The sequence below is a fragment of the Silurus meridionalis genome, chromosome 1, assembly GCF_014805685.1.
Source record: "Silurus meridionalis isolate SWU-2019-XX chromosome 1, ASM1480568v1, whole genome shotgun sequence".
In the NCBI taxonomy this organism is placed as follows: Eukaryota; Metazoa; Chordata; class Actinopteri; order Siluriformes; family Siluridae; genus Silurus; species Silurus meridionalis.
In genome coordinates, this window is record NC_060884.1 from 22,583,851 (window position 1) to 22,601,701 (window position 17,851).

At 38.7% G+C, this 17,851-nt stretch overlaps 1 protein-coding gene and 1 non-coding gene across 4 annotated transcripts in view; both read left to right on the forward strand.

Moving 5' to 3' along the window:
- Window positions 1-3,852: 3,852 nt before the first annotated feature.
- Window positions 3,853-17,851, forward strand: part of LOC124390770 — a 134,863-nt gene continuing 120,864 nt past the window's right edge. For 2 of the 3 annotated variants that reach the window (XM_046856770.1, XM_046856786.1), the window contains exon 1: window positions 3,853-4,116. In XM_046856770.1, coding sequence (XP_046712726.1) covers window positions 4,071-4,116 — 46 coding nt within the window. In that variant the 5' untranslated portion in view covers window positions 3,853-4,070. Of the gene's footprint in view, window positions 4,117-12,390; window positions 13,418-17,851 lie in introns of those variants that run through there. The other variant, XM_046856777.1, reaches the window with a different exon arrangement.
- On the forward strand, window positions 14,049-14,120 carry trnav-cac. Its single transcript has one exon. It is a non-coding gene; the product is annotated as a tRNA-Val (tRNA).

A 17,851-nucleotide genomic window follows, 5' to 3' on the forward strand; every position in this document is an offset into this window, starting at 1 on the left:
TTAAGAGGGCAATAACCGGTCATTTACCTACTAGCGCTGTTTCTGTGCTATGATGAGGCCTAAATCCTCATTGATTCATTTAAAAATATTTATCTCTAAGTACTAAGTGCTACAACCTTATCTTAAAATCTATGATAAAAAGGGGAGGTTTGATATTGGTCCATAGTTTGCTTCCTACCTGGAAGGTCGCTCATACCAGGTAACATGGAGAGGATCCACATCTGCCCTGTGCAGACTCACCAATGGTGTCCCACACTCTATACCCGCTCCATTGGTGAAGTCATATCCATATATGGGTTTTCTTACCACTGCTATGCAGATGACACTCAACTAATCTTTTCTTTCCCTCCATCAGATACCACAGCTTCCACTCGGATCTCAGCATGCTTGACAGACATATCTTCATGGATGAGTGCTCACCAACTTAAACTCAACCCCAGCAAAACAGAACTGCTGGTGATCCCAGGTGATTCACCTTCGGGTCAAGATCTCCAAATAACACTCAATGACTCTCTGCTCTCCCCTGCAGCCACTGTTTGTAACCTTGGGGTAGCTATGGACAATGAACTGTCCTTCCTTCCACATGTCGCTGATGTGGCTTGCTCCTGTCGATTTCTTCTCTACAACATCCGAAAGATTCAACCATTTCTGTCCACACAGGCTGCCCAGGTGCTTGTTCAGTCTCTTGTCATTTCAAGACTGGACTACTGCAACTCTCTGCTGGCAGGTCTTCCCCTGAACGCTATTCGTCCACTGCAAATGATCCAAAGCGCAGCTGCATGTCTTGCGTTCAATCAGCCCAAGTTCTCCCACACCACCCCACTGCTGCGCTCCCTTCACTGCCTTCCAGTAGCTGCATGTATCAGATTCAAAACACTGATGCTTGCCTACATGGCCAAAAATGGACCAGCACCATCTTACCTCAGAGAACTCATTACATCTCACATTGCACCACGCTGTCTGAGATCTTCCAGCACTGCTCGATTGGTACCACCTTCTCTCAAAATGAGAGGTAAGTATACGTCAAGGCTCTTCTCTGTTCTGGCACCGAGGTGGTGGAATGAACTTCCCCTAGATGTCGGTACAGCGCAGTCCCTGACTATCTTCAAATGATGATTGAAGACCTACCTCTTCCTGAAACACTTAAATTAGCACTTTCCAAGTTTGCTTTGTAGAATTTGAGAGCTATATTTATATAAAGTTTGTAATTTTGCGTACCAGTGTAGATTTATTAATTGCTAGAGACTCAAAACACTTTTGTACGTCGCTCTGGATAAGGGCGTCTGCTAAACGCCGCAAATGTAAATGTATATGTAGTTGGTTTTTTAATTGAAGAAACTTGTAGGCAAGGGATCGAGAATACAATCTATGCTAAATAATTGCTAACAAAAATTATATAGTCTAATTTATTAGGCACAGAGTCCCTCTTACCAGTTTAGCAATTTTTATATAAAATAGTGTTCATTTCTGATTATATAAAATATTCAATGTGCATTAAGAAGTCATAATTTACAGCTAAAACATGATATAAAACAAGTTTAAATGAGATAGCAGTATAACAAATCTGGCCAAGACAACTGGCAACAGCAGAATAGTCTATGTAAATGGTATATTAGCTTAAGCTACAGTATGTGTGATGATGCCATATTCATAAGCAAGCTTTGCTAAGCTGTTAAGTAATGAGTCAAACATGAGTTTATATTAACTAACTGACTAACTAACTGGCTGTGAATCTTTGTCTTAATCCTTCAACTTATCCTATTCATGAATGTAACTGATTTGTTGCCAGTCAAGGGAACAGTAAGTCTGAGGCACTGGATACATCATGGATGGGATGTCAATCAATCAAAGCATACCACAGACACACATAATACAATAATCCACTTTTGACATTTTTAGTGTTACTTATATGCACAACACATAGCATTTGGAAGTCATTCATTTATCTTTAGTAACCAATTTTGTGAAATATAAACATTGGAGCATCTAAATCAGCTACATAATGAGGATAGAAAACCATGCAAAATTCTGCACATACAATAGCTTGAAAATAGGAGAGAACCCTGGCTCCTGCATGTATGGTGGCAGTGCAGTTTGGTTCCTGGGCTAGTTAGATCACTCTCTGTTACTTCTAGTCTTTGTCATGGAGGATCCGAGGAACACTGGATATGAGGTGTGGATACATTGTGAATGGGATACCAGTTCATTGTAGGGCACTATGCATGCACACACACACACACACACACACACACACACACACACACACACACACACACACAATTAAGGCAAATTAGTACAATTGGCATTTTTTTTATGGAAGTGGGCAGAAACCAGATACCCCTGAGAAAAACCTTAAAGAGACGATGACAACATGCACAGAAAGGAACAGACACACAAGCTCAGCATTAAACCCTGGAGGTGTGAGGCAACAATGCTACCCATTGCAGTAATGTGCCTCTCACTAAAACTTGTTCAGCCAATTCCATATTTATGGAATTAAGTTGTTTGTTTAGCTGTAAAAAATGTTCTAATGTCCACATCTCTGTAACTCTCATATTTATACTGTAATAAGTAGAGCAGGGGAAGCCTGAGTATTGTGCTTGCCCCTAAGCCTATCAAGTAAGGGTATAAACAGAGATTTATGGAACCCTTTATGGAGCTGATTATTGTGGCAGTTTGCATGATGTGGAAAATATATATGAATAGACAATCATAAACTCTGTTAAAATTGGTAGGGAAATGTTACTAAGATCTATATCCCAATTAGGTTGCTGTTGTTGTTGCTGTCTTCTTGTTCCTGTTCTCATTTTCTTTTTCTTGTTAATATCACGCTGATATCACATCTAGTATGAATTCCTGCCTTGATGAAATTCGAAGAAGTCCTTGCCCAGTAGTCCTAGGATAGATTCTAGATTCACCACTATCCTAACTAAGAAAAACAGGTTACTGAAGGTAAATGGATTAGCTGAACACATTATACTATTAAAACTAAAAGTTTAAAATACCCAGGTTCAAACTGTAATATTTGAACTAGGAAACAAACAAGCCTATTTCATGTGAACTAAAATTCATTTCATATGAAATGCTGCCCAAATATTTGTAAAAGAATAATAAGAAAAGCTCTCAATGTGCAATTTTTTATTAAAATTATGATTTTGACTTCATGCTTAGTTGAAGCAAATGAAGGGGTGACTTTTTCTGTGTCAGATATCCTCTGCATGTTAGGCAAGATTAATTAGGCAAAATTAATACACTGAATTGGCTTTGTTTTCCCTTAGCAACCACTATTTATTTGTGGAGGAAGTTTGCATGCTCTGTATCAGTCTAATAATGAAAAAGAAAGAGAGTCTATACACTGTGGTAAACTAAACATGTGAAATTATATCAGCTCATTAAAACCTCTTAGATTTCAGGTGTAACTAACTACTAACTTAATTTATAATATATCTTTTTACCCCCAGGGATTTTTTTTATTTGTTAAGGTTAATATAGTTTTAACTTAATCAAAAAGGAAGACAATAATAACTGGGGAATTAAATAATGCTATTACACTATCTAATAGTGTGAGCAATATAATAAAAAAAAACTATATTATTTATTGAATAAATGTGAAACAATTTACTGCCATTATTTTGTGGTTCTGCTATAACCAGCTAGGAAACCTGCCAAGCCCCATCCTGTGGATGACTGCAGACTGGCTGGGGCAGGCAGATGTTTTTCTCATCATGCACACAAGGTGACTCCATTTTTTCTAGACTCACTTCCTGTATGGGCACAGCGAAGAAAAAAGAAGCAATCTGATTGGATCCCTGTTTGCTTATTTCCTGAAAAATAAAAACAATGAAGCATAAATGTTAGAAAAGTTGGGGCCCTGTGTCAGTTAAGGACAACAGAACCCTGAATGTATGCTTGGCATGTCTGTTGTCTGAAGAACTGCATTTTGGATCAGTGCTAGCCGTGTCAATGAGAACGTCTAGCACACAAGAAGAGAGGGGCGGGCAGCAGGACAGCAAATAGTAAAGTGAAAGCATTAAAAAGCACTTGTAGGTTTTAAAGAAGGTGTCAGAGCCATGACAAACGATGGCTGTGCAGATACCTGCAAAGTTCTGATCGCAGGTAAGTTTGAATAACAGCACAGTTTTTGTTGTTGTTGTAATTAACATGGGGAGAAGCCATATCAATAATTAGGTGAAAGTTTTTTATTGTTGTGGTCAAATAGAAGTTTGAAAAAATGTCTCTCTAGTTTGCTTAAAATCTGGACTAGATAATAAAAGACTTTTAATTCAGTTGATCTGTACATATTATTATAACATGCACATACAAATTTTTCTTACTATCCTTGCAAGGTCCTTCCTCTGATATAATTATTAGTGCAGCTAATTATGCTAAATCTAATGCTAACCTTAACAACTGAAGTAACTTAGGAAACCCTGTGGCTGTTCTATTAGTATAAGCAGTTTTTGTTAAAAAACAAAACAAAAAACAACTAAATGTCCTCACATGTCTTGAAATGGTTGTTATTCTAATGGGATTGTGGGACATTGATACCCCACCAAGATATAAAAGATACACATACACACATACACAGTACAAGGACACTTGTAGTGTGTGTATAGTGCACTCAATCTGCAAACACATCACATTTTCTATTTAGGGACTTTGGGGAAGTCATGTGCCTGTGCTTAAATATCATCTTGCTTTTTAAAGACCATCACCATTTAAATAATTGTAATTCGATTAATGATTGATGCTATGAGTAAACTTTACCCAAGAAACTAAAGCCAAGAAAATACAATGACAAAATCTATTGATTGTTTAATAGACAGAAACAACAGCAATACTACTACTACAGTACTTCTTCTTCTACTACTACTACTACTACTACTACTACTAATAATAATAATAATAATAATAATAATTATGATAATTATGATTATTCAGTCTGTATTTTCTTGACTGAATAAAACAAATTAATTATTAATCTATTAATTATAGTTGTAATCTTAATTAGATCTTATATTAGTTGGCTGACTGGCTTTCTTCAGCTTCTGAAATGGGATTTAAAGAAATCCCATCTGTTGAAAGAAAGAAATATCGAATATTTAGCAATACCTCTAACCTTAATTTCTTTCCTAGAATTGAACCACCGGTGTTATTGGTGTAATTCAGACTAATGTACCATAATTAAATAAGACTTTACATTCCATTCAGCTTGAATTTTTTTTTTTCCATTTTCTTTTCCTGTTACTGTTGAAGGTTCATTCTAATATTCTTCAACTGACATAATGTTGCAAAATATATTAAACTTCTCAATATTTCCACATAGAACTTGGCTTAAATTTCCTCTCTGTTTCTGAGTCAAATCGTTTTCATTAATAAAAGCTCATATAGCTTAGACAGCTTTTGGAAGTGAGAAATGGATGAAAAGAAAATCAAGTGTGAACATCACTAATGAATATTCATTAAAAGCTATAAGCTTAGTGTAATTGCATTTGCCTGTCTGAGCCTCCTCTCGCAAACCCAGATGAAAACATATCAATCGCAAAATCAAATCACATTTCTAATTATTATGGCTACTAAACATAGTAATGAGAGTAATAATTGAGACATATCCAAGGCAGTATAAACTTTATACAAGAAGATCATAATTGCATCCATAATAATAAATGTCGCCATGATGATTCTAATGTTATGTTCGTTGTTGTTCAACAGGTTTGTAAATTAAAAGCAAATGTTATTCTTGCAGTTAAATAGAACGGTGCCATTTATCATTTGAGACTAGAAGGACAAAAGTTTATGCCATAATATTTATTATAAATAATTATAAATACACGTGAATTTTAGATTATTATTAAGTATTCAGTCAGTTATATGCAAAAGTGAGAAATAAGTCAGGACTTGCTAAGGGGTCCTGGGAGTTTAAGCATTTAATTTAATTTTTATTCTATTTGTACACTTTTTTTAGTTTGTCTCAATTATTTGGAATAAACCAAAAGGGAATTGGTTATTTCATAGAAAACTTTATTTATTAGAATTTTTAGCTTGCTTATTAATTGATTTCGACTCACAGCTCTATAAAGTGTGATGCATGATAACTGTTGTTATCTACATCAATTAAATTGATTTAAAAAAACCATAAAAATATATAATATAGTTCAAGTCATAGAGCGTGATCATAGTCCTTTAAAATCATACTAATGAGTTTAATTTACATACAAATATTAAGCTAAGATTGTAATTCTTAAAAAATCAGGCGGCTGCTCTTATCTGTTGACTCGAGTTAAACTTGTGTATCTGAGACTGCACACTGTGAAAATGGCCAGATGAAAAGTTCTCTGTGCTGACTCTCAAGGCTGCTCCTGATCGACCTTGTCCTTGGCGTTCAGATGCCTATCACACTCTGTACATTCCTGATTCATTATGCTACATCTTGGAAAATTGAAACAAATTAACAAAATGGGCTGTTTCAGTGGAGCCATGAGCCAAGTGCAGTTAAAGTGAATTTATGCCTCCCTTGCAAATTGAAAGTGCACTAATGTTTGCTAATGTATTGACCCCCAGAGTCTTTTTTTGTGGTGTGAACAAACTAAACCAAAGCAACTCGCTCTGCTGCCTCAGATTAAAGACAATGGATGGAGGTTAATGTCGGCTGCTGCAAAACAAAATAGCTACATGTCGCTTTTAAGGTGTAGCAGTAGTTAGTTTTCTTGGGCTCTACCAGATGTTAGAGACGTTTTGACAGCTACACTGCATTCTAAGAGACAAGATAGATGAGGCCAAATGGCAGAGGTCCAAACATGTATTTGGATGGTTCCCTTGGCTGTGGTGCAATCCTGTTTTATTTATTTATTTATTTATTTTTTTGCCTCCTGTTTTGGCCAGATGGCTGTCACATAAGCTATCCCTAACCCAGATTGGCCTAATTCACCATTATTCTTCTTTTAATGCGCTCATTAACAGCATTACTGCTAATTGAATTTTAAGTCCACTTCGATCAGGCTGTTTTGGAAGCTGTAGTGGCAGACTGGCAACTTATTTATCAATTCCAAGCTGGGCTTTTAGGTTTCAATTCAGTTAAAATTTTATTTAACACATACACATTCATCCAGAGTATGACATATAGTGAAATGCTTTTTAATATTGTCCAACTTGCAAACATGAAAAAGAAATACAAATAAATAAATTACAAATTAAAAAGAGTAATGTAACATAATAAATAAAAAAAGTAGGAAAGTATATTAAAATGATAATCTGACTATAAAGTATGAAATGGTTAGAAAAAAAATTATATATATATATATATATATATATATATATATATATATATATATATATATATATATATATATATATATATATATATATATATATATATATATATATATATATATATATATATATATATATATATAAGTGTCCATATGCTGGTATAAAAAATGTAAAAGTGAAACGGTATAAAAGTCAAGCTTTGCTAGTCCAGAGTTAGGGTGCCTAGGTCCAGAGTTAACGTTTTTTCACTAGTGCAAGTAATGCAAATAATACTGAATAATTGTAAATATTAGTTGTGCAGTGAAGGAAGTGAGACGGAGAAAGAAGTCCAGGTGCTAGTTGCTGGGTGTCTCCTGGTTTAGACACTGAATGGCTAGCGGGAAGCTGCTCCTCCTCATTCCTTCTCGTTTGCTTTCAAAGTGCAAAAGCGCTTTCCTGAACGTAACAGAGAAAGGAGTCCATTGTTTGGATGGCAAAGGTCCTTCACAATCCTTCACGCCCTGGTCCAGCACCACTTGCTGTAGATGTCCTGCAGGCCAGGGAGCTCGGTGCGGATGGTATGTTCAGCTGACCACACCACCCTTTGGAGGGCTAGCTTGTCCTGCATAATGCTGTTCCCGAACCAGGAAGTGATGCAACCCATCAGGATGCTCTCAATAGTGCAGGTGTAGAAAATCTTCAGCACCTAAGAGGGCAGTTTAAAATCCCCTGGGCGTCTAAGAAGCTGCCAGGCCTACTTCACAAGGGTGTTGATGTGACAGGTCCAAGATAGGTCCTGTGGGATATGAACCAAAGGTTTGGCCTCAGCGTGTTCAGGAAATTGATTTTAGCTTATCTTGTCAAACTTCAGAGTATTTGCTGTTTCTTACTCACAAAATATATTACAATGCCACATTTATTTCAGGTTTGAATCTAAATATATTTAATATATATAGATAAATAAATAAAATAAATTTCAGCCACATCAATTTCATAATTGACCTTGTGGGACAATTGACCTTTGCTTGTACCATTATAATATTAAATTAATTATACTCAATAATAAAACGCTAATAATTTTTATGATGTTTTATATTTTGGTAACTTATTTTAAACCCATCACCCTGACCAGGCAGTTATTAAACAAATTAATAAACAAAAGCTGAAATAGCTGTAATTAATGTGGTCTTTCTATAGCCAAATGAACATAAAAACTTAATGCTTACCTTAACCTTTTTGTTACACTCTCTCAAATCTCAAATACAAAAAAAACAAAAATGAAAATGATTGCAGTTATTATTAGCACCTGTATTTTTATTTGTAATAAAAAAAACGATAGGGAATAATAGTTGGCATTCGGGTTACATCGCTATTATATTTGTATCTCAGCTTTTGAAAGAGAAAACCTTCAGTGTTGTAGTTGTATATAAAAGGGGAAGAAGTCTTGACAGGTTCATGCTGGGTGGTTTTATGATTGTATCGCCGAAACATGCAGCTATCTGTCAAGAAAACACAGACTGCATATTTGCCAAGTGATTTTTTTTGTGCAGCCGTCTATTTCAATGGGAAATGTAGTGGTTACAAGACATGCTAATTTAAGTCACTTCAAGACACCAATGTATGTAATGTAATTCTGACAAACTGCATATTGACTTACATGGCAGAGCTCTGAAGATGTCTGAGATATGATCAAAATGGCGTGTTTGAAGGCAGTACTGTCTCTTTTCCTACTATGTGCAATGGGAGCAGAGGAACACGCCTGACATCCACAGGAAATTTTGTTCTGTCAGAAGGTGTTTGCAGGCTGACTTGGTGCAGTTAGTTCACTGCTAACCCTGTATTAGGAGGCTACCCATTCAGAGAGTGAGAAAGGTTGACAGTTAATTATGGGAGCCATGGATCGCTGTAGAAATGTGCGTCAGCTGTGCTGTGCTTCACTCACCACTTGCTTACTGTGTTTTTTTTTCTCCCAGTGTTATTCTATTGTTTTCGCAAGCTGCTGAAATGAGTCTATTTTGCTGTATGTGAGAAAGGCCCCGAGGGCTTGCCATAATGATGGTAATAAGAGAGAGAGTAAGTGTGAGAAAGAGAGAGAAAGAGAGAGAGAGCAGTAACATATGTGAAAAGGGAAATAATTGGTGGAGTTGACCTTGTTGACATTTTTATGACTCTATTACCATTGGCTCAAACCCCAGCTGCTGCCCCGCCTTTACAGCAATTAGCCATAGCAATTAGCAATTAGCTATTGTGTTTCTGTGTAACACACAACATGTGTTCACCTCTGAACATGGTGTACCTTGGCGAGGCAAGACTTCAGCCACCGAATCAGTATGAAACAAAACAATTAAGATACAAAAAGGGGCATTACAACTACTATGACACACATGTACATTACTTTGAAAACACTGCAGCTTTTGGGACAGTGACTCCTCTGACACACTCCCACATACAGACAAACCTTTACTGGCTTCCAGAAACAAATCATTACTTCCTGGATGTGGGCAGTGGCAGCAGAGCAGTTAAGGTTTTGTTCAAATCACAGACCTGCCAAAGAACCACTGCTGGGCCCTTGAGCAAGACCCTTAGCCTGGATTTGATCTTTTACTAGGTTGCTACTGAAAGGATATAGTAAAAAAGAAACAACAAAAAAGAAAACTCCTAGTCAAGCACTTTTAAAAATATAGTGGTTGTGCTTTTATTAAGGTTCAAACATTAAACTGCTACAGACCAAACATAAGACTATCAATGTAAATGAATCAAGAAAGCACACTGCATTAAATAATGTTACTCCAAAACCTTTTTCTTTTATTGACAGACTGGCCACTCTCAGATTTTAAATTAAGGTACTGGTTTATGCTATATTAAGACAGATACAATCTGAAGGTTTTAGGCTTGTTATACACATATAACATCCATACCAGCCTAGTCTCATGGCATTTTGTGATATAGTCACAAAACAGAATCTATTGATTTGTGCTCATAGCCACAAATGTCCCTCTTTTTTTGTGTCACTTAGGACAAATTTCTATGTAATGTATTTCAATAGGAAGTATTTTTTTTTTGCCTCACTCAAAGTTTTCTTTCTTCCACTGGACACCACAGACAATGTATTGTTTTTTTCTTGTTTTTTTTATTGATTTATCAGCCTTATTCTCTGATAAAAAATTAGGGAAAAAGATTATCTTTATCATTTCTCTGCCTCTGTTGCTATGGAGCGTGACAGAGGCAGTCGTGCTGAGTGACACGAATTGCTGAGGAAAATTTGTGTCCATGAACACGAATCAATAGATCAAAAGTCTGAGGCTATATCACAAAATTCTGTGAGACTGGTTTTTGTCCATACACATCCTTTCATTGGTCAGAATTATGGTTATAAAAGTAGTAGGCTCGTCATGAGGCACATCAAGACCAGCTTCCACCCGCACTGGACCCCATGTAGTTCGAGTATCTTCCAAACTGCTGGATGATGCAATCTCCACGACCCTCCATCCGGCCCTCACCCACCTAGACAACATGGACTCTTATGTACGAATGCTGTTTATAGACTTCAACTCAGCATTCAACACGATCATCCCTCAGCACCTGATTATGAAGCTGAGCCTACTGGGCCTGAACACCTCCCTCTTTAACTGGATCCTGGACTTCCTGACTGGGAGACCTTAGTCAGCCCGGATCGGAAACAGCATCTCCAGCACCACCACACTGAGCACTGGGGCACCTCAGGGCTGTGTGCTCAGTCCACTGCTGTTCACTCTGCTGACTTATGACTGTCTAGCAATGCACAGATCAAATCACATCATCAAGTTCGCCGATGACACGACCATGGTGGGTCTCATCAGCAAAAACGATGAGTCAGCATACAGAGAGGCAGTGCAACGGTTAACAGCCTGGTGTGGAGCCAACAACCTGTCTCTGAACGTCGACAAAACGAATGAGATGGTTGTTGACTTCAGGAGAGCACAGAGCAACCATTCTCCACTGGTCATCGATGGATCGTGGAGATCATCAAGAGCACCAAATTCCTTGGTGTTCATCTGGCGGATAACCTCACCTAGTCACTCAACACCAGCTCCATCACCAAAAAAGCCCAGCAGAGTCTCTACTTCCTGAGAAGGCTGAGGAAAGCCCATCTCCATCCCCCTATCCTGACCACATTTTACAGAGGGACCATTGAGAGCATCTTGAGCAGCTGCATCACTGCCTGGTTTGGGAACTGCTCCGTCTCGGGTCGCAAGACCCTGCAGAGGATAGTGAGGACAGCTGAGAAGATCATCGGAGTCTCTCTCCCCATGGACATCATGGACATTTACACCACACGCTGCATCTGCAAAGCCAACAGAATTGTGGACGACCCCACACACCCCTCACACACATTCTTCACCCTGCTGCCATCAGGGAAGAGGTTCCGAAGCATTCGGGTCGATGCTGTATGTGATGCAGTGCCGTCTAAGGGCCCAAAGATCACAGGCATCCAATATGGTTTTCCAGCCTTGACCCTTACGCACAGAGATTGTTCCAGATTCTCTGAATCTTTGGATGATATTATGCACTTTAGATGATGATAACTTCAAACTCTTTGCAATTTTTCTCTGAGAAACTCGTTTCTGATATTGCTCCACTATTTTTCCCCTAATTTGACCTAATAAGTTGTAAATTGGTCCTCCAGCTGTTCCTTATATGTACATTTAACTTTTCCAACCTTTTTGGAATGTGTAGCTCTCATGAAATCAAAAATGAGCCAGTATTTGGCATGAATTTGTCTCACTTTCAACATTTGATGTTATATATATTCAATTGTGAATAAAATATAAGTTTATGAGATTTGTAATTATTGCATTCCTTTTTTATTCACAATTTGTCCAGTGTTCCAAAAAAGTTGGGACATAAATATTAATGTCAAATGTGCAAAAAGGTCTAACAAGATAGCAGTGCATTTTCATATTGATTCATACAGAATCATACAGATCATACACAATTCTTCATATTTTTGGAAGATCTCAGACTGACTGAGGAGTGTGGACATGCATGTGTAAAGTGTTGTTTTTTTCAATCTATGAAAAAAGGCCCTTCAGTTCTGGGGTAAGATGTACATCTATGCAAGGCTGCTTATTGTCATCGCACAAGGCAGGCTAAAAGCTGGAATACTGTATGTGTCTGATATTCCTCTGTTTTAACTCCTCTGCCAGCTCTTTACTTAGATTTAAAACAGTTTTTGGTTTGGAATGAAGGCTTTCCTCTACCACATCATTTTAAAGTCAAAAGCCAAGTTACGAAGGGTGTCTTCTTTTATCTGCACTGTTATAGAAAATCTACAAACTTTACACTCCTGGCAGAAAGCCCTGTCCATTAGAAACTGTCTTCTCTTGTGACACTCCTCATTATAGCATGGCCAAAAACATGCCTCAAATATTTACTCAAAGCTTAACCACGTTCATTTGTGCATTTTCCCTACATAGCGTGATTACAGCACAGGGAATGATTTTGATTTTCAAAAAGCAGGCTTTGCTGGTAATTCTAGGGATTAACATGATGATGGAAGACAGCTAGGCAAAAGCAGAAAGAGTTTTGTGCACGCACAACTAGCATTCCTAGAGGGGTGCGTCTCTCCATTTATTATATTTTATTGCATTTTTGAATTCTGTACATCTTGAATCAGTGGGTAACTGAGTCCAGGTCATCTTGAACAAAATTTCAGATTATTTGTAGATTTACATTCTGAGAGTCAGCAGAAGAGGAGAACTGCTTTGCTTCTTTTTTTCTTTCTTTTCTTTTTCTTTATTTTTTAAATAAATTAAATCCCCTGAAACCTAAGATTTATGTTCACTCACTTAGGAAGGGCTCATCTTATTTAAAAAGATTTGACACTAAGACTTAATGGACTAATATGAAAAACATTTTCCCCTCACACTCATTTCAAGACAGGAAATGAACAACCACCATGGAAAATATGTGTAGTGAAGAAGTAAAGCAGGCCTGCTCGGTACATGTAAGGGCTTGCACAAGGTTAGAAAGGGAAACTACATTATTTCCTAAACAAGTATTTTTCCAGAAACACACACACACACACACACACACACACACACACACACACACACACACACACACATATAAGTCTAAATAAGTCAATTAACACAAAACTGGAAATGTCCCTTCAAGATGCTGCCAAAAGGTAAGAACACAAACTCAGATTATTCATGAGTGCACATTCACACAGGCTAGTGGAAAGTTAGAATTAATGAAACGGATTCTTCAGCCAAAAATTAATTTTAATACTTATTCAACATGTATTGTCCAAAAGATTTTTGTTGCTGAAGTTTGCAATTGTGGTTTTAAACGTGAATTAAGAAACAAGATAGGAAATCACACAGCTGCCAGATTTGTGTTGAGCAAACTGCACGTCTAAAATTATCATGTACTTTGTGTCACAATCCATGTTGAGATATTCAATTTCTCATGTAGACTTAGCTGACCTTGACTGACCTTGTACTCTTGTTTCTTATTTCTTACCTATACTAAATCCTTTCTAACAGCTCAAATGTATTCTTAGCCCCTGACCTATTTGTGCATGAGGAATTTCTTTTGTATTTTTTTTAATAGAGACTAAAGTATTTCTAAAGGTCTCTTTTGATAAGGATGTTTGCTAAATGCTAAAGATTTCTAACACTAAAACGTAAATTGAATGGCTCAGGGCTGGTGAGCAGTGATTCTACATCCAGAATCACACAACAAAAGACTTTGTAAGGAAGAAAAGCTGGAATTTTACATTAAAATTTATATATATATATATATATATAAAAGGTTCCCTGGTGGTCTAGTGGTTAGGATGCGGCACGCACAACGCTGCGGCCCGGGTTCGATCCCCGGTCAGGGAACCAACCCCAGCCATTAAGGTTGCACAAGCCTTAGTGCCAGTCCCAAGCCCGGATAAATGGGGAGGGTTGTGTTAGGAAGAGCATCCAGTGTAAAAACGTGCCAAATCAAACATGCGCATGATCTGCTGTGGTGACCCCTAATGGGAGAAGTCAAAAGAAAGTTAAGTTGTGATGGTTTTCGCTCACATTTAACAAAAACCCACCAAATCTCAAAAAATTTGAATATGGTGACATGCCAATTAGCTAATCAACTCAAAACACCTGCAAAGGTTTCCTGAGCCTTCAAAATGGCAACTCAGTTAAGTTTGCTAAGCTACACAATTATGGGGAACACTGCTGAGCTTGACACCCTTCACAAGGAGGGTAAGCCACAAACATTCATTGCCAAAGAAGCTGCTGTTTACAGAATGCTGTATCCAAGCATGCTAACAGAAAGTTGAGTGGAGGGAAAAAGTGTGGAAGAAAAAGACAAACAACCAACTAAGATAACTGCAGCCTTGAGAGGCTTGTCAAGCAAAATGGATTCAAGAATTTAGGTGACCTTCACAAGGAATGGACTGAGGCTGGGGTCAAGGCATCAAGAGCCACCACACACAGACGTGTCATGGAATTTAGCTACAGTTGTCGTATTCCTCTTGTTAAGCCAATATTAAACCACAGTCAACATCAGAGGTGTCTTACCTAGGCTTAAGAGTCTCCAAAGTCCTCTTTTCAGTTTTGTATTTCATTTGGAAACTAAGGTTGTAGAGTCTGGAGAAAGGGTGGAGACGCTCATAGTCCAAGTTGTTCGAAGTCCAGTATGGCCATGCCTGTATGCCTCCCCCTATTTTGCTGCTCTCGGGAGTTCTGAAGAGAGTTTCCCCGGACAGATTCTGTCTCCTTCTGGTAGCCCCTTGCCAGGGTTTGTGGACCTGGTAGCCCTTTTTGAACACCCTCCCTGGGAGATTCCTCTCAGTTGGGATCTCTTTTCTCAGGCAGTAGGTACTCTATTTCACCTGCACCCAGAGTTGTGGGGGCTGTGGCCCCTGAGGACCTTTAATCTTTCAGCCGAGGTTAAAATGACTGTTCTCCAGTCCAGAGCTCCTTCCACGAGGAGGTCTATACCACGAAATGGCAGCTGTTTATTATATGGTGTCAGAACCATCAGTTAAATCCCGTTAACTGCCCAGTTGGTTCAGTGCTGGAATTCCTACAAGAACAGTTCACAAAAGGGTTGTCTCCCTCCACTCTACAGATTTACATGTCTGCTAATGCACCATATCATGTTCCACTTGCTTCCCCCTTTTGGACCCTGACCAGGAGAAGCTTATTTGCGTGTGCAAACACTGGACACATACCTCCACAGATCTGCCCAGTGGAGAAAGTTGCATTAGCTGTTTGTCTACTGCTGTTCATATAAGAGGGGTCTTCCTGTGGACAAGCAGGTGGATTGTGAATGCTATCTCCTCTTCTTATGTGTCATCTAGTCTTCACGCTTCTTTCAGGGTCAGAGCTCACTCAACCAGAAGTGTAGTGGCATCTGAGGCCTTTTTCTCTAGGGTTCCTCTCCAGGACATTTGCAACACTATGGGTTGGTCCACCCCTCTATTAGGTCTTACAGCCTTGACCATAGTGCCACTCTTGGCCCCTCAGTTTTTCGACCTAGCTGTGCCCTTTCACACAAGGCAGGGGTTTGTCAGTCTGGTGGTGTTGTACTTTCGTTCGCAAAGTGTTGTTGACGCAGCTCAAGTTCCTGAGCGGTAACACCTCTAGGTTACGTATGTAACCCTGGTTTCCTGAGGAAACAACTGGGTCTCTGTGCCACACTTCCTGAATCCATGCAAGTGCTTCCTTCCCTCTCCGAAGCTAGAGCCGTTATCACCGCATGTGCTTTTATAGCTTCCTGGTGGCTACATCACCCCGCCGGTGACATCACGCCCTTCTGTTGGACAGATTACACCTGAGTTCAGAACCTGGTCACATAGAGGCATTCCCAAAGTGTTGTCGCAGCTTCATGTTCCCTCAGCACACCAGGGTTACATACCTAACCTAGAGACGTTCTTCATAGCATGGTTTCCACAAGATGCTAAGGATATTCAACTTAGGTCTTATTCTGTTCTTTGCTGACATGATTTGATCATTTTGTTCTTGCTGATTTTTCAGATTCGCTTCTATCTTGCATTTCCCTCCCTGGTGGTCTAGTGGTTAGGATTCGGCACTCTCACTCTCCCAACCCCAGCCACTAGTGCCAGTCCCAAGCTTGGATAAATGGGGAGGGTTGCGTTAGGAAGGGCATCCAGCGTAAAAACATGTGCCAAATCCTACATGCGGATGATCCGCTGTGGCGACCCGTGATAGTAGAAGCCAAAGGAAAGTTTGTATATAGCCTAATAGCCCCAGTCCAAATCTGAAGAGCTGAAGAAGCTTTGGATTCCAAACATGTCTTGGTGGACCGACTAGTAGTGCTAAACAAACAGAATTGTGTCACTTTGACTATTTATCTAAATGATTGCTGCAATATTAGGAGTCATTGTGTTTGCATTAAATTAAATAAGCATTCTCATTGGAGCTTGTAGTGGATTGGATTAAAGAAAGAAAAAGGAGAAGTAAAAAGAGATATCACACATGCAGAGAGTTCTGGAGAGCAACCTAAAGGGACTGAGCTTTTTTATCTGCACACAGCACATATGATGGCTGAGGATTGTTACTTTAAATGCCATTTGGCTTAGTCAGATGGTGAATGTGTCTGCACTTGTGTGTGCACAGTTAACATGTTATTTGAGTGCCTTCATTAGCGCTTCTGAGTCTGTGCTCATTAGTGAGCGAGTGTGTGTGTGTGTGTGTGTGTGTGTGTGTGTGTGAGAGAGAACGCATGGACCCTCACTGATAGGGGTAAGAAGAGGACCTGTGATTGCTGGGTGTGGAGTCTGATCAAGGCTGACAGTATTTAACATAATTATGAAAAGCTTCAGTCACAGTGCCATTAAATAAACACCTCTGCAAGAGAGGGAGGATCTGATGAGAAAAAGAGGGAAAGGGCAAGTGAGAAAAAGAAGGAGAAAGTGAGTGAGATAGGGGTCATTTCTCAGTCATGAGATGAGACGTGTGTGTGTGTGTCTTCTCATTACTGCACAGCTTGACCCACATACACTTCCTGTCTCGCAGCAGTAGGCCCTTGCACACACATGTGCATTGACGATGCTAAGCTGTATGGTAAGTTAGAATGCCTTACATGGAATAAAAAAAAACCCATGTTCAACATAACAACAAATGCCACAACCCTAAGATAATCAAATGTACCAGTGTGTACTTGAAGATACAGCCCCTTGAACTTAGTTTGAACTCACTCGTAAAATGTGTTTGAGCATCTGTGACACGACCTGGCTTGAAGTATCTCGCTGTTTAGTCAGGAAGTATCAAAGGAAAACAACCTGATCGCCAGTTCGATTCTGAGCTCAGGTTACTGGCTGGGAGTACAGAACATTATTCTCATTGTGTTCTTGTAGGGTTCATGTTTGTTTTGTGACTTCTGTTTGAATTTTCATTTATGATTTTCTGTTGTTTAAGTTTTTGGTTTCTGAAGATAAATGAATGAATAAATTATTGTGAAGTGTATTTCCATGTGATTATTCATATGTGAACCCGTTAAACTCTTATCCATATGCATACACTATATGTCCTTTTTTTTTTATGATTACAGTAACAGAATATTAAACCTGCACTTAAAGGAATTAATATGCACTGCTTTGTGT